Here is a 22,708-nt window from a genome sequence, read left to right on the forward strand (position 1 = left end):
TACATTTGTGATCATAACACATGTGGCTTTTTCAAATTGGCTTCTTTCACTTAGTAATATGCATTTTCCTCAGTGTCTTTTCTTTGCATGATGGCTCATTTCTTTTTTGCATGGAAGGGTATTCCATTATTTGGATGTACCACAACTGATCCATTCATCTATCCTGGTTGCTTCCAAGTTTTAGAAATTATGAATAAAGATGCTATAAACATCAGTGTTTAGGATTTTATATGGACTTAATTTTTCAACTCCTTTAGGTAAATACCAAGGAGAGTGATTGCTAGATTGTATGGTAAGAGTATTTTTAGTTTTCTAAGAAACTACCCTGTCAGCTTTCTAAAATCAGCTTTATAATGGCACAGTAAACCATAGTGTATACAACTCAATAATTATTTTTAAATGTATATACCATAAAGCCACTGCCACAATCAGCATATAGAATATTTCCATCACCCCTGAAAGATGCTTCATGTTCCTTCACAGTTCGTTTGTCACTCTGCTAATATGCTCTTTGTCACCATAGATTATTTTGCTTTTTAAAAATTGTTATTTTATCTAAGTGGATCATGTGCTATATACTCATTTGTGTATGGGTTCTTTCACATGCATAATGATTTTAAAGTGACCCGTGTTGTTGTTTTTTGAGCTCATTCCTTTTTATTGGTGAAAAGAATCCTATTGTATGGATGGATTGTTTGTTTAACCATTCATTCACCTGTTGATAGACTTATGTATTATTTCCAGGTTTTAGCTATTTTGAGTAAAGTTATTATGAACACTGAGTACATGTAATTGTGTGGACATAGGTTTTCATTTCTCTTGTTTAAATACCTAACAGTGGAATCACTGGGTTGTGTGGTAGCTTTATATTTGTTTTTAAAGTAATTGTTAGGCAGTTTTCCAAAGTGGTTGTATCATTTCATATTTCTTCCAGGGTTGTACAAGTCTCAGGTTGTACAAGAGTTCTAGCTGCCTCACATCCTTGTCAACATTCAGTATCTATAATTTTAGCCATTTTGATGGGTATCTAGTGGAAGCTCATTGTGGTTTTAATTTGCATTTCCCTGATGACTGATGATGTTGAGCATCTTTATATGTGCCTTTTGGCCTTTCATATGCCTTTTGTGAAGTGACTATCAGAATTCTTGCCCTTTCTCAACTGAATTGTTTGCTTTCTTATTGAATTGTCTATTCTTAATGTGTATTTATGTACTCTAAATAAAAGTCTTCTGTAAAATAACATGTTGCAAACACTTTAATTTTGTGACTTACCTGGCAACTATTTAAGAGGTATTTGAGCCTACTGAAAGATATTATAGGGGAGGGGGAAATCAACTTTTACCTCTATCCTAGGTTTTCTGACTGAGGCCCTAAGAATTACACTGAAAAGAAAGATTAAAACAAGAGTAAAACAAAAAGTGTTTATCATACATGTTGTGTATACACACAGGAGAACGCAGTGAAATTAGTACCTCAGAGGAGTCATTAGAAATTGAGCTTATAAATAGCATCTTAACAAAGAACAGTAGATTTGTAGAGAAGGGACTCGACAAAGGAAAAAGAGTTTAGGAATAAAAACAGGGGTTACATTAACAAGGTTTGTCTTATAGAGTCTGGTGCTATCTCAGCTGATGAGAGTCTACAGTTATCTCTGGTGATTAAGAATTGTCCTGTTCATCCAGGTGGAAGGGAGAGGGCAAACGTTTTCTTATGTGTGTATGCTCAGTCACTTCAGACTCTTTGTGGCCCTTTGGACTGTAGCCCTCGAGGCTCCTCTCTTCATGGGATTTCCCAGGCAAGAGTACTGGAGTGGGTTGCCATTTCCTCCTCCAGGGGATCTTTCCTACCCAAGAATCAAACCTGAATCTTCTGAATTGCAGTCGAATTCTTTACTGCTGAGCCATCAGGGAAACCCTTTGTTGTGTGTGCCTCTTCACGATTTCCTTTATTTCACAATGATCCTTATGCCAAAGTAGCATGGGTTGGGTTGACATATCTGATCTCCTATAATATCATAATAGATTTTATATATTTTTAAGTCAAGCAATAATAATAAACATTTTAGGTGATCACCATGTGCTTTACATGATATCTCATTTAATCCTTGTAACAACTGTATATTGTTAGCACTGTTTTGTTTTCTCCAATTTACTGGTAAGAATATGCAGCCTTGGAGGGTTTGGTAATTTTCTTTAGTCACACTGTCAGTGTCTTCAATCATTGTACTGTATATTCCCAAGCAAAATTATTGATAACTCAATAAATATATTTTACTGAGAATCTAAGACTTGAATATAAATATATAGATACATATACAGATATATGTGTACTCTTTTTCTAGGCAACCTGAAAGATAATACATGAGACACAGTTCAGGTTCTAAAAGAAAACCTGAGAACAGACATTACACATGTACCATAGAAATTGTGATGAGGAGGAGAGAGGTCAGAGGGAGAATAGAGGAAGGAAAAGTTACTTAGAATCTGAGAACATTGCTTAGATGTTCAATCTAAGGTCTGTCTTGTCAGCTATAACAATTACCACAAACTTGATTGTATTACAGTGACAGTTACTCTCACAGTACTAGGCTCCAGAATCCAAGATCAGAATCCACTGAGTCAAAATTAAGCTACTACCAGGACTACAGTCCCCCCAGCCCCCTAGAGAGAGTCCATTCCTAGCCTCTTCCAGCTTCTGATACCTGCTGTAACTCCTTGTCTTATGGCCATATCACCCTAATCTTCATGGCCGGCATCTCCAAATAAGTCTCTGATCCATCTTTACGTGGCCTTCTCTGTGTGTGTATAATCTACCTCTGCCTCCTCTTACAAGGACACCTGTGATGAAATTTAGGGCCCAGCTGGATAATCCAAAATTGTCTCCCCATCTTCAGATCCTTAATTGAATCACATCTTCAAGGATGTAAGGATATGTATCACCTTATAACGTACCATTCACAGATTTCAAGGATTAGGATGCAGATGTCTTTGGGAAGGTCGTTTTTGAGCCAAGCATAGTGGGGATTATTAAGTAGATCATCTCGAACAGAGGAAAGAACTTGATTGCAAGCAAGTGAAAAGAAACACACTGAAGATAATTAGAGTGGCAAGAGGTCCTGTGCTCTTGCATCACTGTGTATGAAACAGCAGGGCAGGGGGAGAGAAGGCTGGAAGGGATTAAGGGCTTTGAATGCCAGGTTGGAATGTGAGGTACATTCCATGGACTGAGGAGAGTCTCTGGAGATTTTATAACAAGCTAGTGGCATCCCCCAGTCTGTGCTCTAAGTATGTAAAAAAAAATTATCATTTGACTGCATCCCCATTTCTGTCATGATCTTCCTCCACACTGCTCTCTCTCATCTTTTCATCATTGTATTGACAGGCATTTTATTATAGTACTTTTTAAATGGGAGGGAGGCAGGGGAAAAGGCCATGATTCATTAGCCAAAGGTAAGCCACTCAGTGCTTTTCCCTGGGATTTTTGAGACTGGCACCAGAGAAAGCTCTCAGTCACTCTATGGTGGTGAAATTGGGAAGTCTAAACATGTATTGTTTCTTGTGGAGAAAAGTGGGCTGAGATTGTGTGGAAAAGTGGATAAAGCGGAACCCTGATGAAGATTAAGTTTCTGGTTTCAATGTTACCCTTGAGTCTGGCTGCACCAATTACCATCTCATGGTAACATGAGCCTTCTAAGAAATTTCGCTTTTCCCCTGAAGTGTTCAGATTGAGTTTCTGTCTCTGCAACTAAGAGATCTGATTGGTATAGTTTTGTGGCAACCCACTCCAGTACTCTTGCCTGGCAAATCCCATGGATAGAGGAGCCTGGTAGGCTGCAGTCCATGGGGTTGCTAGGAGTTGACACGACTGAGCGACTTCACTTTCACTTTTCACTTTCATGCATTGGAGAAGGAAATGGCAACCCACTCCAGTGTTCTTGCCTGGAGAATCCCAGGGACGGGGGAGCCTGGTGGGCTGTCATCTATGGGGTCACACAGAGTCAGACACAACTGAAGCAACTTAGCAGCAGCAGCAGAGCATCTCTGCATTTGTCTGCTTCTCATTTTCTAAGCTAGGAAAGAGCATAACCAAGTATTTTATTGTTGTTGTTGGGTTTTGTTTTATTTTTTTAAGTCATATTGGGGAACAACCAAATTTCTAATGGACTGTCAAACTTGTACTGTGTCAATAAATTAATCTTTCCAAAGGGAAAGACACAAAGTTTTTTTTTTTTTAAACAGATCTGTGTTTAAACAAAAGACACTGAGGAAGTTGTATAAGTGCTAAGAAATGAAGGCAAATGATACTGTGTCATCACCATAGTTGTTGTTTAGTCGCTGTCCAGCTTTTTGTGACCCCATGGACTGCAGCATGCCAGGCTTACCTGTCCTTCACTATCTTCTGGGGTTTGCTCAAACTCATGTCCATTGAGTTGGTGATGCCATCCAATCATCTCACCCTCAGTCACCCTCTTCTCCTTTTGCCCTCAATCTTTCCCACATCAGGGTTTTCCCAATTAGTCAGCTCTTCAAATCAAGTATTGGAGCTTCAGCTTCAGCTTCAGTCCTTCCAGTGAGTATTCAGGGATGATTTCCTTTAGGATTGATTGGTTTGATCTCCTTGCAGTCCAAGGGACTCTCAAGAGTCTTCAGCATAACAGTTCGAAAGCATCAATTTTTCAGTGCAGCCTTCTGTATGGTCCAACTCTCACATCTGTACGTGACTAACTAACCCATAGATCTAAAAGATAATAGATTTTTAGGCTACCCCAGCAACCTGGCGTCACACTAAGTGGTATGCATTGCATGGGTGCTTCCTTTCTGGTCCAGCCTAGTCTTAAAATATTTGAATCCATCTGCTTCTCATGCCTGGTTATTGTCTTCACCTCTCCATCCGTTAACTCTGTTATTTCTGTTTCTGGCTTTTTCTTGCATTCTTTCTGTTTTACACTTGACTACCCTGTGAGTCATAGTTATCAGCCACCTTGATTTCACACTTTGAGCTCACCATTTTTTTTTTTTTCTACATTTGTCCTATCCCACTTAAATGCATCCGATCTTCCAATCAGGACCCTCAAATAATATACAGTTGACCTGAGCATCTTTGAGTCTTAGGATAATGGGTTAAGTTTTTTTTTCTTCTTTCCAAACTTTCCTATTCCAGTACCATTGCAATAGACATTTTTTTTTTAAGTTGAGCTGTATTTGACATACACTATTGTGTTAGTTTCAAGTATATTACATTATGATTTGACATATGTATACATTGTGAAATGATCGCAACAATGTATAGTAACCATCTGTCCCCATACAACATTATTACAATGTTATTGACCATATTCCTTACGTTGTACATGACATCCTCATGATTTATTTACTGCATTACTGCAGGTTTGTTCCTCTTCATCCCCTTCACCTATCCTCTTCTCCCTTCTGGGAGTTCTTTGTGTCTATGAAACTGTTTTTATTTTGTTCATTTGTTTTTTTTTTTTTAGATTCCACATATAGATGGGGTATTTGTCTTTCTTGGTCTGATCCCATGGACTGTACCCTCTGTCTGTGAAATTTTCCAGGCTAGAATACTGAAAGGAATTGCCATTCCCTTCTCCAGGGGATCTTCCTGACCCAGGGATCGAACCCATATCTCCTGCCTGGTAGGCATATATATTCTTTACCATATGAACCACCAGGGAAAACCCTCATTTAGTATAATGCCCTCTAGATCCACTCATGTTGTTATAAATGACAAGATTTTATTTTTTTATTGCTGAGTATATTCTATGTGTGTGTGTGTGTGTGTATTCACACATACCACATCTTATTTTTCCATTTATCTATCAGTTAGTTCAGTTCGGTTGTGCCTGACTCTTTGTAACCCCATGGACTGCAGCACGCCAGGCCTCCCTGTCTATCACCAACTCCTGGAGTTTACTCAAACTCATGTGCATTGAGTCAGTGATACCATCCAACCATCTCATCCTCTGTCATCCCCTTCCCCTCCTGCCTTCAGTCTTTCCCAGCGTCAGGGTCTTTTCAGATGAGTCAGTTCTTTGCATCAGGTGGGCAGAGTATTGGAGTTTCAGCTTCAGCATCAGTCCTTCCAATGAATTCAGGACTGATTTCCTTTAGGATGGACTGGTTGGATCTCCTTGCAGTCCAAGGGACTTTCAAGAGTCTTCTCCAACACTATAGTTCAGTTCTCTGGCACTCAACTTTCTTTATAGTCCAACTCTCACATCCATACATGACTACTGGAAAAACCATAGCCTTGATTAGACGGACCTTTGTTGGCAAAGTAATGTCTCTGCTTTTTAATATGCTGTCTAGGTTGGTCATAATTTTTCTTCCAAGGAGCAAGCGTCTTTTAATTTCATGGCTTCAGTCACCATCTGCAGTGATTTTGGAGCCCAAAAAATAAAGTCTCTCAGTGCTTCCCCATCTATTTGCCATGAAGTGATGGGACCAGATGCCATGACCTTAGTTTTCTGAATGTTGAGCTTTAAGCCTCCTTTTTCACTCTCCTCTTTCACTTTCATCGACAGGCTCTTTAGTTCTTCACTTTCTATCAAGGGTGGTGTCATCTGCATGTCTGAGGTTTATGTATCAGTGGACACTTATCTTGGCCATTGGTAAATAATGATGCAGTGAACATTGGAGTACATATATCTTTTCAAATTAGTGCTTTTGTTTATTTCAGGTAAATACTCATAGGTGACTTGCGGCTTTAGTTTTGGGGCTTCCCAGGTGGCTCAGTGATAGGAGATGCAGGTTTGACCCCTCTGTTGGGAAAATATCCTGGAGGAGGAAATGGCAACTCACTCCAGTATTCTTGCCCAGGAAATCCCATGGAGAGAGGAGCCTGGCAGGCTAGTCCATGGGGTCCCAAAGAGTCAGACACAACTTAGGGACTGAGCATGCACACATATATGAATGTGGTATGGTAGTCCTATTTTTCATTTTTAAAAGAAGCTCCTAACATTTTCCATGGTGGCTGTGCTAATTTGCAGTCCCACCAGTAGAGCACCAGGGTTCCTGGTGAGAGCTGTTCTGACAGGTACAGTAAATACTTTACAGACTAACAGTGAGCTGTTTCTTATCTCTGCCAAGAGTGACACCTAGTGGTAATTCTATAGAACTGCAGTTTTTCGGCTTTACATTAACAGCAAAAGATACTGCTTTTACCAGCAGCTTTGCATTTATTATGTAACATTCGGTATATGTATACCAGGCATTCATCTATCTGGGAACAGAAGTCACTTCGTGAAGTTAGCTGTCCAGAAATGATACAGGCCCTATAGATGTTCCATTGTACAACGGGGGCTCCTGTTTAATCTCTGATAGTATTTCAGGTTTATTTTATTTTCCTAATATTGGACCTAATCTGGACAATAACTCTCAGACAGTGAGCATTGCCCCTACTGCTGAATCTTGACATTTCTGGGCATCGTTGGGTATCTTTTACTTTTTCCCTGCTATAATTGTTTCCTCAGGCTACCTTAACAAAGTAGCACAAACTAAGTAGCTTAAACAACAAAAATGTATTACCGAACAGTTAAGGACACTAGAAGTCCAGGATAAAGGTGTTGGCAAGGTTGGTTTCTTCTGAGGGCTCTGAGGAAGAATCTGTTCCGTACTTGTCTCCCAGCTTCTGGTGATTTGCTGACAGTCTTTGGTGTTTCTTGACTCACAGGAGCATCACCCTGACCTCTACCCTCACCTTCAGGCTCCATTCTTCCTGTGTGCCACTCTGTCTCCACATTTACCCTTTTCTTTTGGATACCATTGGTGTTGGATTGGGGCCCACCCTAACACCCCCCAAAGACACTCAGCGGGCTCAAATATACCTTGTGCGCACCAGGACACAGAGACCCCACAGAGACTGAGACAGAACAGTATTTGAGTGTCTCCTGAGGAGGTACGGGTCAGCAGTGGACTGCTGCAGGGGCAGGGGCTCTGGGTGCAGTAGACCTGGGTGTGGCATAAGCCCTCTTGGAGGAAGTGGCCATTAACCCCACCATAGAGCTGCCAGAACTTACACAGGACTGGGGCAACAGACTCTTGGAGGGAACACACAGAAATTTGTGTGCACCAGGACCCAGGAGAAAGGAGCAGTGACCCCACAAGAGACTAACCCAGACTTGCCTGTGAGTGTCCAAGAATCTCGGGTGGAGGCATGGGTCGGTGGTGGCCTGCTACAGGGTTGGGGGCACTGAGTGTAGCAGTGCATGTATGGGACCTTTTGAAGGTCGCCATTATCTTCATTACCCCCACCATAGTTTGGCCTGAGGTCAAATAACAGGGAGGGAACACATCCCCACCCATCAACAGAAAATTGGATTAAAGATTTGCTGAGCATGGCCCAGCCCATTAAAAAAAGAGCCAGTTTCCCCCTCAGTCAGTCTCTCCCATCAGGAAGCTTCCATAGGTCTCTTACCTTCTCCATCACAGGGCAGACAGAATGAAAACCACGATACCAGTCTGATCACATGGACCACAGCCTTGGCTAACTCAGTGAAACTATGAGCCATGCCATGTAGGGCCACCCAAGACAGATGGGTCATGGTGGACAGTTCTGACAAAACGTGGTCCACTAGAGAAAGGAATGGCAAACCACTTCAGTATTCTTGCCTTGAGAACCCCATGAACAGTATGAAAAGGCAAAAAGACAGGACACTGAAAGATGAACTCCCCAGATCGGTAGGTGCCCAATATGCTCCTGGCAATTAGTGGAGAAATAACTCTAGAAAGAATGAAAAGATGGAATCAAAGCAAAAACAGCACCCAGTTGTGGATGTGACTGTTAATGGCAGTAAAGTCTGATGCTGTAAAGAGCAATACTGCATAAGAACCTGGAATGTTAGGTCCATGAATCAAGGCAAATTGAAGTGGTCAAACAGGAGATGGCAAGAGTGAACATCAACATTTTAGGATTCAGTGAACTAAAATGGACTGGAATGGTGAATTTAACTCAGATGACCATTATATCTACCACTGTGGGCAAGAATCCCTTAGAAGAAGTGGGCTAGCCATCATAGTCAACAAGAGAGTCCGAAATGCAGTACTTGAATGTAATCTCAAAAACGACAGAATGATCTCTCTTTGTTTTCAAGGCAAACCATTCAATATCAGAGTAATCCAAGCTTATGCCCCAACCAGTAATGCTGAAGAAGCTGAAGTTGAATGGTTCTATGAAGACCTACAAAACCTTCTAGAACTAACCCAAAAAAGATGTCCTTTTCATTATAGGGGACTGGAATGCAAAAGTAGGAAGTCAAGAGATACTTGTAGAGAAAAAGACTGAGGATCCCCAAAGAAGGGGGAATTCTGTCTCTGTTTTTGGACTTCAGCTGCAACACCAGCTCTTCCTTGGCTGGAGCTCTGCAGGGCTTGAACTTGCTGGCTCCCACAATCTTGAGAGCCAATTCTTTAAGATAAATCACTGTATATATGTGCATCCTATTGGTTCTGTCCATATAGAAAAATCCAATTAATACACACATCAGTGCAAACAAGCTATAAGTAGTCCTCATGAGGACTTAACAGTCTAAGGGACGAAAATCAGAAATGCAAACAGATAAAAAAGACCATGCTTTGTAGTAAATGCTGGATACTCCGTGTCATGGGAGCACAGAGGAGCATCTGACCTTGACTTGGGGAATCAGAGAAGGTCTCTGGAGGAAACGGAGTCTAACTTGAGAACTGAAGGTGGCAGGTGGAATAGGAATTAGTGGAGTGAAGGGACAAGGTTGTGGAAACCAGGGATTAGATTGAATGTAAAGCATGCCTTATTAACAGGGGCATTATTGCCCCCAAGGGGGAGAAAATGCTGCTTGGCAGGTGAAAGCAATCTTGGTTATTGCAGTGTTTTCTGATCATCCAAAGCTCAACTCTGTCTGACAAAATATTATTCCTTTACATTTAATGAGAGAAATGGGGAGGCATGTTTAGAAAACATGTCTAAAAAGTCTCCGTGATTGGAAAGTGGTGACCAGAAGAAAAAAAAGGACTGAGAAACATTTGTATAGAAAGCTCAGTTGTGTGGAGGAAGGATCACATATGAACCTTGTGAGAGAAGACTATAGAATATTTGATAGATCAGAATGTTCTAGACACAAATTTTAAAGAAAATTAAATCTGAAATGCATTTTGACTTTATCTAGATAATTTAGGTAAAATTGGACTTTTTAGTCTAAATTATCTACTATAGACTCTGCTTACTTCTATGTATGAATCTTTACTTTGTAGGCACATGCTGAATACATCATTAAGATTTAAAAATTTCTTAGAGGGATCTCCTTGGTGGTCCGGTGGCTAAGACACTTCCAATGCACCAGGCCTGGGTTCGATCCCTGGTTAGGGAACTAGATCCCACATCCTGCAACTAAAAGTTCATGTGCTGCACCTAAACATCCCCAGTATCGCAAAGAAGATGGAAGACCTGGCACAGGCTAAATAAATAAATACTAAAATTTTTTTTTTTTTTCTTAGAGATGGAAAAAGACAGTTGTTGAGATATCTTTTTCTGGGACTTTCCTGGCAGTCCAGTGGTTAAGACTCTGCCTTCCCAATGCAGGGTGAAGATTCAAACCCTGGCTGGGGAACTAAGATCCCACCTGCCACGCAGCACGGCAAAGTTAGTCTTTTCTATTTATCTTTCTGGGCGTTTTTAGTTGTATAATTGTAGTCTCTAAAATAGCATCATGTTCAGGTGGGCACTTAATCATAATGCCATTGTGGAAGGCACATTAGCCTCTGGAGAATCTGCATGTGATTTACTTCAGTGGAGTTTCAAAGATTAAAAAAAAATATGTGAGAAAAACAAAAAGGTATATTTCTTGGTTCCAGTATTGGAATAGAATGAGAACAATGGTCTATTTAATAACTGTTATCACCATCTTCCTTCTAGATTGGATTCAAATTACTTTACTATTCTATTAAGAAAATCTTTGCAAAAATGCTGCCAATCATTTTTTATTTCAGCAGCTTATTAACAATGAAATCAAAGATAGCTCCATGCTTCTGAGAGATAATGTAAACTTCCTTTTAGAATCTTAAAGAACTAAAAAATTGAATGCTTTGCTGTAATTTTAGCTTTTAATATGTCAAGCTTGCTTAATGTGAGTAGACCTGACCTAAATGTCTGATATACTTTTTTTTTAAAAGGCAACATTCTAGTAGTCTCTTTTAGAATGTCTTCTGCAAAAGGCAGTGTGCGGAAACAGTGCTGAGTATGTGTTCTGAAGTCAGACTACCTGGGTTCAGATCTTGAGTTGAATCTGTTTAGGTTTAAATGCTACTTGCTTTCATGAACTTGGGCAGATGTAAAGTTACCTGATCTTATCCTCTCTGTACCTCACGTTCCTCATGTGTAAATTACGGCTAGTGATAGAACCATAACGTGGGGTTGTTGTAAATATTAACGGAGTTAATTACTTAAGACCCTTAGAATAGTGCCTGGTACACACTCAATAATGTTACCTATTATTACTATTATTTAGAAATCCTTATTGAGTAGTCTTGAAACCATCTGTTTTGGTGCTTCCTGTATGCCATATAAGGAACTTACTTGAGAAAGTGTTGATACCCCTGACCTAAAATGATCTTCAGAGCATGACTCAAGATATTGTTTTAACTGACTTCTTTTTAGTACCATCATTTTTCTCTTCAGTACATTTCAGGCCTTTAAATTGATTTATTTAGAACAGTAGATGGGAGATGAATTCCTCTTGGGGATTTTTTAATGGCATCTAACATTTTTCTCAATGGTACTGCTTTTTCTATGGTGCCAGTAGTGAAGAGAAATAGTTGCCCATGATTTTCTGGCATTATTGTTTGATGAAAAAAATTCTAAAACCCCTTCAATTTTATATATTTCAGAAAATGTCTTTGAGATTCAAAAATGCAAAACGAATTGAAGGCCTTGATAGCAATATATGGTGAGTACCTTACAGTGAACAATAATAATTGGGTAAAGTTTTTTTGCATCCATTCATTGGAAATGGAAGTAATGATTCATACACTTATTTATTCTCTTAGCCAATGTGCCAGTCCCTGTGCTAGGCACTGGAAATGGACAGAGAAAGGGACAAATTGGGTGATGACCTTGTGAAACTTACCTTCTTAATGCATGAACTTTTCCTGTTAGCTTTACTCTCTAATGAGAGAACCTAGCCGGAGAAAGCAACGGCAACCCAGTCCAGTACTCTTGCCTGGAAAATCCCATGGACGGAGGAGCCTGGTAGGCTGCAGTCCATGGGGTCGCTAAGAGTTGGGCATGACTGAGCAATTTCACTTTCACTTTTCACTTTCATGCATTGGAAAAGGAAATGGCAGCCCACTCCAATATTCTTGCCTGGAGAATCCCAGGGACAGAGGAGCCTAGTGGGCTGCCGTCTATGGGGTCGCACAGAGTCAGACACGACTGAAGCGACTTAGCAGCAGCAGCAGCAGCAGCAGGTGGTTGAGGAAAAAAAAATGTGATTAAAATATGGGCATCATGGAATTGAGATTTGTAAGAAACATTAAGTTTATTGGTTCAACTATCATTTTTCTAGACAAAGTCATTTTGTAGATGGTAAAATTGTCTTGAACTCATTAATTTTATTTTGATCTATAAGACTAAATCTTATTTTTCAGTTTTATAAGACTATGAGGTATAAAAGGCTAACTTTGTAATCATAGTTCTTACTAACACTAGTCTTTTTTATCTTAGGATTGAATTTACCAAACTGGCTGCAGACCCTTCTGTTGTGAATCTGGGCCAAGGCCTTCCAGATATATCCCCTCCTGTATATGTAAAGGAAGAATTATCCAAGATTGCAGCAATTGATAATCTGAATCAGTACACACGGGGCTTTGTAAGTATATGAGCACCATGTGTGGTGTGAGTGTGTATTTTGTATTGTATTGTGTGTGAACATACTTCTATCACTTCTCTGTAATTGGCTTTCTAGAACTAACTATCCTAACCTGATGGGCAAAGGAACCCCCACCCTTGCCCTTATATCTGAGGATAAGCTGTCCCCTAATTCCAGCTTCTCCACAGTCCTGTCTCGGCCCCTCCTTTACTACTATTCCAAGATGGGGTTCCCATGGCAACAAAGGAAGGAGAGTATTCACTTGAGACATGTTTTCTCTCCTTTCATACTTATGCAGCCTCATCACTGGTCTCTTCATTAATATCATTTATTTCCAACTAGTTACTTTCTCTCTGCCTCAGCCCAACTTCATCCTTCTTGCTACATACAATGCCTACTAGAGCCAGAGAGTTCCCAGTACCACAACTTACTAAGTGAATTGAACAAAGCTTCGGGACACAAGGCCAATGTACAAAAATCAGTTGTATTTCTGTCGTACTAAAAGTGAAGTTAAAAAGTAAAATTATTTAAAATGCCATTTACAATAATATCTAAACACACTGAAATTTAGAAGTGATTTTTTAAAGATATATACAACGTTTGTTCACTGAAAACTACATCACTTTGCTGAGAGATATTAAATGATACCTAAATAAATGGAGTGATATATGATGTTCATAGATTGGAAGACTAAGTATGGTTAAGGTGTCAGTTCTCCCTAAATTGATCCATGGCAAGGAGTGGCAAGCTATAGTCCATGGGCCAAGTCCAACCAATCCCTGACTTTGTAAGTAAGGTTTTATTGGAACATACCTATACCCATCGTTCATATATTTTCCAGCTTTTGTGAATATATATGAGTGTATATATATATGTGTGTGTGTTTATATCGGTGTAGCAGTGGGGATGGGGTTGTGGTGTCAGCAGGCTGTGGATGTTGGTCACCTCAGGGCATGGGAGGTAAGAGATTTTGAGGAAAGATAATTTTTCTTTATGTATCTTTTGCCTAATTTTACTTATATGAATCATGAGTCACTTTGTAATTTAAAAATTTAAGCACAAATCCTTATTACTGTAAGGGCAGATGTATAGTGTTTATAGTTGCTTTCATATCACCCTTTGCTAGAATTTGTTAAACCTGTTATTAAAATGAATTCAAAGAGAATTTTGGATTTCTGGGAGGGGTGACAACTGTCTCTTGCTGCTCTTTCAACAATTTGTGTATATTTTTTGACCTTCTATTACTAATTACAACCAGCTTCTCTAATACTATACTACTTCCTAATTTCAAAATATGAAAAATGTGCTCTGGCTTCACTTTTATTGATTTTAACCAGGTGAGGCTCTGGGACATACATGCCACTGTTACAAAAGAAATAAAAAGACGACAAGTAAATACATCCTTAACAAAAAAATTCCGCCTTCTCTTCATATGAACTGGGATGGACAACTTAGAGGGAGCCGTACTCTTTTACCTCAGTAACCCAGGATATAGCTAAGCAATCTCCCTCTTCTCCTGCATCCTGACCCAGTTTATTACTCCAGAGCCTGGTGCTTTCCTAACAAAGTCACAAGACCTGCACTTGGACACTTACTAATATTTTCTGCAAATGACTGAAAATCAAGGTGGTTACTGAAAGCAAAAAAAGGATGCAGACGCTGGGCAGAAAAAAGCAAATATCAAGATATCAGATAACAAAGCTGATACCTTGAAATTTTGTATTCAAAAATCAGTCATTTAATAGGGAAGTTTTTAATCATTAGCAAGTCATCATGACCATTCATTCATTCAGGAACCTTCTGAAAATAAGGGGAACGATTTTTTTGTTTTTAATTTGTTGCCATAAAAATACACGTTAGAGAATTGTAAAACCTAAATGTTAAAAAATTTTTAACATTTCAGAGCCAAACTATCTCAAAGAAGTAGGTCTCATAATTAAATTCAAGGTTTTGTTCTTCCTTTTCACTCAACAGGGTCATCCATCACTTGTGAAAGCTCTGTCCTGCCTATATGAAAAGTTTTATCACAATCAAATCAATCCAAATGAAGAAATCCTTGTGACAGTAGGAGCATATGGATCTCTTTTTAATGCCATTCAAGGATTGATTGATGAGGGGGATGAAGTAAGTATATTAACATTATCGTGCTGCCTTTATATTTTCACTTTTTTCATGCTTATTTTAAGTATTTTTCAAATATAGTACATATGCAGTCAAGTTCACAAAAAACTGTTAAGTACAACTTAGTAAATGTTTACTTGTGTGTGTATGTTTGTCTCCCTGTAACCACAAACCAGATGAAGATAGAGTACATTTCCAGCAACCTGGAAGGCTCCCTCTTGCCCCTTCCTAGTCTGTATTCTTCCAGAGGTAACAGTCTTCTGTATTCTGTCAGAGATTCATTTTACTAGCTCTTTAACCTGATGTAATAGAATATACAGTATATACTCTTGAGTCTGACTTCTCTCATTTATCATTTTGTCTGTGAGATTTATTCACTTTTGTTGCGTGTTGTTTATTCTTCTGTTTACAGCCTGTTTACATAAGGGCAGGTAAAAGAGGCTAGCAGTAGTATGGGAAGATGAACTCAATCAACAAGTATTTGGTTACTGTCTTTTTCTGCCCTGTATTGTTAGCAGCACCATGTGAGGGATGCATAACAAGACAACTGAGTGACTTTTTAATTTAGTGAAGTGATATAAAACCCACTTCAGCACTGACCTCAGTAGCTCTGCTCCTGCTTCCCCATTATCATTCCAGGACCCTTGCTTTCATATTTACTCACCTCTTCCATTTATTCAAAATTTACTGAGGATATGCTAGACGATGTGGGAGAGATTTTTTTAAAAGACTGTTTCTATGTGGAAGAGGTTCCCTGTTTAGTGAAGGAGATGAACTTGTAAACAGATACAGAAGGATGCAGTGTGATAGGCAGTGGTGGGGAATGTGTAAGTTACCATGGTGACAAGAGGAAGAAGTGATGAACTCTGCTAATATAGGTCCAGAAAGCTCCACAGAGGTGTTGGGTAAGCCCAGTCTGAGGAATGAATATTTGCCATGATCTGTATTGTTAATTCCCTTCTTTGAACTCTGCCAGCACTTTTTTTTTTTTTTTTTTAATTTTGTGGCTGCACTGGGTCTTCATTGCTCAGTGCAGGCTTTCTTTAGCTGTGGTGAGCAGGGGCTAGTCTTCGTTGCTGTGTGTGGGCTTCTCATTGCAGTGGCTTCTCTTATTGTAGAGAGGGCGCTTCAGTAGTTGTGGCGCAGGAGCTTCACTGCTCCAGGGCACGTGGGATCTTCTCGGACCAGGGATCAAACCTGTGTCCCCTTGCATTGGCAGGCAGATTCTTAATCAGTGAGCCACCAGGGAGGTCCTGAACCACCACCCCCCCAGCACTTTATCTGTACCTCCTTTATGAAAGATACCTCTGTGACTTTGTGTTACCTTTTCTATTAGATCTCTATTCCCTCTGCTCTGCCAAACAATAAGTTACTTAAGGAATCATGGTAAGGAAGTATAGTCATACTTTCATATATGTAATTTCCTTTATTCCTGTAACTGAAAGTTTCAGCTCAGGCTTTGATCGTGTTACTCCTTTGCTGCTTCCTCCTTCTCTGCACTCTGTTGGTGTGTCCCAAGGCTCAGCCTTTTGCCATCTTTTCTCTATTCTTCTTCACCGATCAACTTATCTAATATTTTGAAACCACACACATCACTTTGCATCATATAGGCCTATTATTTTCCTTATAATATTTATTACTATCTGAAATTATCTAATTTACTTCCTTGTTTCTTATTTATTATGTCTCTCTCTGTAGAATTTAAGTTCCAGAAAAATTAGTTTATTGTTATAGAGCCAGCAGTTGAAATAGCGAGTGCTCGGTAAATATTCGTCAAAAAGAGAGGGGAATCATTTCCATTGTAAAAATAAGGAAATTTCAGGGAAGAGTGTCAGGTATATTCTCAGTTCCACCTCGCTGCCTCCCCCGTTTCCTTTCCTTCGTGGAGCTCTCACTTCATACCAGGCATGATGTGTCTCATCAGGGCTGCAAAGATGGGTCATCTTAGTCCCTAAGAATTTCACAGTCTAATGAACTTCAGGAAAACATCCATTCCTGGCTCATGTCTTGTCCTCTGCAATACCCAAAGCCTAACATAGCACGTTGTGTAGAAAATATTCAGTGTGAATTAGATGGCCAGTACAAAGGAACTTTAGAATGTAAGGGCCTCCTGTAACTCAGTGAGACAAGCCTTGAACAGGAAATATAAATAGTAAAAAGTAGAAATCTAGGATGATAATTAGGTGCCATGAATTTAACCAACACAAACTTAAAGGCAGTTTAGTGTTCAGTTCAGTTCAGTCGCTCAGTCGTGTCCGAGTCTTTGTGACCCCACCGATGGCAGCACCCAGGCCTCCCTGTCCGTTACCAACTCCCGGAGTTTACTCACACTCATGTCCAGTGAGTCGGTGATGCCAGCCAGCCATCTCATCCTCTGTCATCCCCTTCTCCCACCTTCAGTCTTTCCCAGCATCATGGTCTTTTCAAATAGTCACCTCTTTGCATTGGGTGGCCAAAGTATTTGAGTTTCAGTGTCAGCATCAGTCCCTCCAAAGAATATTCAAGACTGATTTCCTTTAGGATGAATTGGTTGTATCTCCTTGTAGTCCAAGGGACTCTCAAGAGTCTTCTCCAACACCACAGTTCAAAAGCATCAATTTTTTGGAACTCAGCTTTCTTTATAGTCCAACTCTCACATCCATACATGACTACTGGAAAAACCATAGCCTTGACTAGACAGACCTTTGTTGGCAAAGTAATGTCTCTGCTTTTTAATATGCTGTCTAGGTTGGTCATAACTTTCCTTCCAAGGAGTAAACATCTTTTAATTTCATGGCTACAGTCACCATCTGCAGTGATTTTGGAGCCCAGAAAAATAAAGTCTGTCACTGTTTCCACATCTGTTTGCCATGAAGTGAAGGTACTGGATTTCATGATCTTAGTTTTCTGAATGCTGAACTTTAAGCCAACTCTTTCATGCTCCTCTTTCCATCAAGAGGCTCTTTAGTTCTTCTTCATTTTCTGCCATAAGGGTGTTATCATCTGCATATCTGAAGTTATTGATATTTCTCCCAGAAATCTTGATTCCAGCTTGTGCTTTATCCAGCCCATCGTTTCTCATGATGTACTCTGCATAGAAGTTAAATAAGCAGGGTGACAATATACAGCCTTGACGTACTCCTTTTCCTATTTGGAACCAGTTTGTCATTCCATGTCCAGTTCTAACTGTTGCTTTCTAAACCTGCATACAGATTTCGCAGGAGGCAGGTCAGGTGGTCCGGTATTCCCATCTCTTTCAGAATTTTCCACAGTTTTTTGTGATCCACACAGTCAAAGGCTTTGGCATAGTCAATAAAGCAGAAGTAGATGTTTTTCTGGAACTCTTTTTTGCTTTCTTGATGATCTCCAATGGATGTTGTTAATTTGATCTCTGATTCCTCTGCCTTTTCTAAATCCAGCTTGAACATCTGAAAGTTCACAGTTCATGCACTGTTGAGGCCTGGCTTGGAGAATTTTGAGTATTACTTTACTAGCATGTGAGATGAGTGCAATTGTGCGGTAGTTTGAGCATTCTTTGGCATTGGCTTTCTTTGGGATTGGAATGAAAACTGACCTTTTCCAGTCCTGTGGCCACTGCTGAGTTTTCCAAATTTGCTGACATATTGAGTGCAGCACTTTCACAGCATCCTCTTTTAGGATTTGAAATAGCTCAACTTGAATTCCATCACCTCCACTAGCTTTGTTCGTAGTGATGCTTCCTAAGGCCCACTTGACTTCACATTCCAGGATGTCTGGTTCTAGGAGAGTGATCACACCATTGTGATTATCTGGGTTTTGAAGATGTTTTTTGTACAGTTCTTCTGTATATTCTTGCCACCTCTTCTTAATATCTTCTGCTTCTGTTAGGTCCATCCCATTTCTGTCCTTTATTGAGCCCATCTTTGCATGAAATGTTCCCTTGGTATCTCTAATTTTCTTGAAGGGATCTCTAGTCTTTCCCAATCTATTGTTTTCCTCTATTTCTTTGCATTAATCACTGAGGAAGGCTTTCTTATCTCTCCTTGCTATTCTTTGGAACTCTGCATTCAATTGGGTGTATCTTTCCTTTTCTCCTTTGCTTTTCGCATCTTCTTTTCACAGCTATTTGTAAGACCTCCTCAGACAACCATTTTGCTTTTTTGCATTTCTCTTTCTTGGGATAGTGTTGATCTCTGTCTCCTGTACAATGTCACGGACCTTCATCCATAGTTCATCAGGCACTCTGTCTATCAGATCTAGTACCTTAAATCTCTTTCTCACTTCCACTGTATAATCGTAAGGGATTTGATTTAGCTCAGAACCTGAGTGATCTAGTAGTTTTCCCTACTTACTTCAATTTAAGTGTACACTTGTAAAATTATACATTGTTGGCAGATTTTTCAAAAGCAGTTTGAATATATATATAGAGAGAGAGAAAGAGTACCATAAAAGGTATTTATACTCTTTAGTCTAGCAGTAACAAGCACTAAAATGGAGAAACTGTGCAGTCACTAATTCACTGTACTGTTATTTATACAAACTATAACAAAATTATCCTAGAATTCAGTAGACTCTCAAATAGCCATTAAAACAATGCATTAAAACTAAATAATATTAAATGTTTGTGAAGTATTGCTGCGTGTAAAAAAAGATAGAAAAACTGAATGTCGACGATGAATATAAATCACGTGTTTAAACTCATAGAAAAGCAAAAAGTCAGGGATACTAGGTCCAGACTGGCATATTGCAGAAGAGATACCAACTGGACAGGTTAGTCTGGCCCACTGACCTGAGAGACAGGCCATGAGTAGATTGAGAGAGCCTGTAGTAGCCTACAGGACCTTGTAGGAGCAAAGGAGCTAGGAAAAAAGAATCCAGATATAAGTCACCTGGAGGAAAATTGTGGGTATCAGACATTAATGGTAGCATCCTGTCTTCTTGCATTCTCTCTCTGTTTGGTGATGTTTTTGAAAAAGAAATGTCTTTGTTGTTGTTGTTCAGTCGCGCAATCATGTCCAGCTCTTTGCGACCCCATGTACTGTTGCACGCAGGCTTCCCTGTTCTTCTCTCAGGACGATACTTAGAAATTACTACACCATAACAGAGAGAATCCCTGCAGTGCTCTCTTTCCTTCTGGTCTTGCTGTGCTGCTGATTGTTTATTTTCTAATTTGAAATTTAAACTCACTGTTTTTGGCTAGATCATCCCTTTGAGAATGTAATGAGAGCTATGGACCCTTTTCCCAGAAAAATAAACCTATGCATGTAGAAAATTTTGCATACGATTTGAAGGGTCCCACTGCAAGCCTATCCACAGAGCTCCCTAGGAAATCAAGGGGTCCAATTAAGGCTCCTGACAAGTTTGTTCCCAAGGTCTTTTTCACTCAGGTGTGTGAAGACAAAGTGCACTGCTGCATCTTAGCATGTTGTATAGTGCTTCACACATAGTATGTACACTGCTGCTGCTGCTGCTAAGTCGCTTCAGTCGTGTCCGACTCTGTGCGACCCCATAGACAGCAGCCCACCAGGCTCCCCCGTCCCTGGGATTCTCCAGGCAAAAACACTGGAGTGGGTTGCCATTTCCTTCTCCAATGCATGAAAGTGAAAAGTGAAACTGAAGTCACTCAGTCGTGCCCGACTCTTAGCGACCCCCTGGACTGGAGCCTACCAGGCTCCTCCGTCCATGGGATTTTCCAGGCAAGAGTACTAGAGTGGGGTGCCATTGCCTTCTCCGTATTTGTTAAATGGATTAATTATTGATTGATTCGTTATTTGGTTTGATTCCAGGTCATAGTGATAGTGCCTTTCTTTGACTGCTATGAGTCCATGGTGAGAATGGCTGGAGCAACACCTGTTTTTGTTCCCCTGAGATGTGTAAGTCTGCCCCTATGATTTACATTTTTTAAAAAGTTTTGAAAATGCCTATTACTTTGTTGTCAATAAAGTTTCTACTTTGATTACATTTTGGGATTTACTGTATATCTCTACCATGACTGAAGGTAACAGCTATTTAAGGGGGGATTTTTATTACTTCATCATATGTTTGCCATGTATCTAACAGCTTCTACCTTGTATGTAATAGTATTTTTTGTGGTTATGTATCTCCCCTACTGACTGAGCACCACCAGGTCAGAGACCATTTCTGACTCACTTTTATAGCTCTAGTCCCCAGTAACTAACAGTGCAGGGTATGTGCTGGTAATCATTAAGTCATGGCTGACTCTGTGACCCCACGGATGGTAGCCCTCCAGGCTCCTCTCCATGGGATTTTTCAGGCAAGAATAGTGGAGTGGGTTGCCATTTCCTCCTCCAGAGAATTTTCCTGACTCAGGGATTGAATTCGGGTTTGCTGCTTGGCAGGCTGATTCTTTACCATTGAACCCCCTGGGAATCCTAGGGTGTATGCTGGGTATTCAATAAATACTTACTCAATTCTGAATAAAGTGTTTTGGTTTTTTTACTCTACTTTTATCTTTAGGAATACAGTATAGTTTAATTGTCTTTTTAAAAAATCTTATTAAAATAAGTAACACACTAGGGTGAATCACAGAATCTTCTATTAGCCTTATAGAATCAGACGTGTTAACCATAATCAGACGTGTTAACCGTAACCATATAGCTGGCTCCTCTGAAGGAATTTAGGCACTTTTACAGCTGTTAATGTTGACAGAGTTCATGTTTCCATTTAACAGGTATGAGCATGGGACTCAAGTCCTGTTGGGCTCTTAAGGCAGAAGTAAATCTTAGTTATTTTTGTTTCTTTTCTTTGTTAGTTATCTATTAAGTTACCTTTGCCATGCCTTTCTCTACTTTTTTTTCCTTATTAGGTTATTTATTTATAATACAGCAAACATGAATTAACTGATTAAATCACATCTTCATTCTTCATGCTTAGAAACCTGTTGATGGGAAAAAATGCTCTAGTTCTGACTGGACCTTAGATCCTCAAGAACTGGCAAGCAAATTTAATTCCAAAACCAAAGCTATAATACTAAATACTCCGCATAACCCCCTTGGCAAGGTGAGTCTTTGAACTCTTTATGCATCTTCTGATCCATCATTCTCTCACACGTTGAATAATTGGCTCTGCTCTTTTGTTTCCTTTCGTATGTGTAGGTGTATACCAAAGAGGAACTCCAAGTAATTGCCGACCTTTGCATCAAATATGACACACTCTGCATCAGTGATGAGGTTTATGAATGGCTTGTATATACTGGAAATAAGCATTTTAAAATAGGTACCAATTATTACGTAGAGTCACAAATCTAAATGTGTTTGCACACATGTGGAGTATCTGGAAAGAATCCCAGAACAGCTTTAGAATAGTCTTTGTAATGGGTAGATGTCTGTGAGCACTTAAAAACGGGACTTGAATGAATGATGTTTGAGTGGATTTATGAACAGGTTGAAGGACAAGCAGTACAAACTTAGGAGACAAGGTTTTAGATCACAGTATACAACTAGGAAACCAGAGAAGTAGTACTTTTGCCTTCATTCTTAGCTTTTTTTTTTCCCAATAATCTAACTATTACTTTGTATATAAGACATAGGGAATTTACTTATTCCTGAACTGGCCTGTCCCTACTAAGGGAAATGCTGAAATGCCAGATGAACAGGAAAGAAATTGCTGTGATAGTAAGGTATTGCTGCAATGGATTTCACCATTACTACTACATCTCAGGCTTCCCCAGTGGCTCAATGGTAAAGAATCTGCCTGCAATGCAGGAAACGTGGGTTCAATTCCTGGGTCAGGAAGATCCTCTGGAGGAGGGCGAAT

General features: G+C 39.7%; 1 protein-coding gene across 6 annotated transcripts in view; it reads left to right on the forward strand.

Annotated features, from left to right (window-relative positions):
- Positions 1–22,708, forward strand: part of KYAT3 (kynurenine aminotransferase 3) — a 60,319-nt gene that overhangs the window by 12,983 nt on the left and 24,628 nt on the right. For 4 of the 6 annotated variants that reach the window (XM_005888417.2, XM_070367747.1, XM_070367744.1 and 1 more), the window contains 6 exons: positions 11,874–11,932; positions 12,709–12,853; positions 14,828–14,977; positions 20,719–20,805; positions 21,827–21,952; positions 22,048–22,168. In XM_005888417.2, the coding sequence (XP_005888479.2) occupies positions 11,874–11,932; positions 12,709–12,853; positions 14,828–14,977; positions 20,719–20,805; positions 21,827–21,952; positions 22,048–22,168 (688 nt within the window). Of the gene's footprint in view, positions 1–5,491; positions 5,651–10,484; positions 10,630–11,873; positions 11,933–12,708; positions 12,854–14,827; positions 14,978–20,718; positions 20,806–21,826; positions 21,953–22,047; positions 22,169–22,708 lie in introns of all 6 variants that reach the window. The other 2 variants (XM_070367745.1, XM_070367748.1) reach the window with 2 other exon arrangements.

This window comes from Bos mutus, chromosome 3 (genome assembly GCF_027580195.1).
Source record: "Bos mutus isolate GX-2022 chromosome 3, NWIPB_WYAK_1.1, whole genome shotgun sequence".
Taxonomy (NCBI): Eukaryota; Metazoa; Chordata; class Mammalia; order Artiodactyla; family Bovidae; genus Bos; species Bos mutus.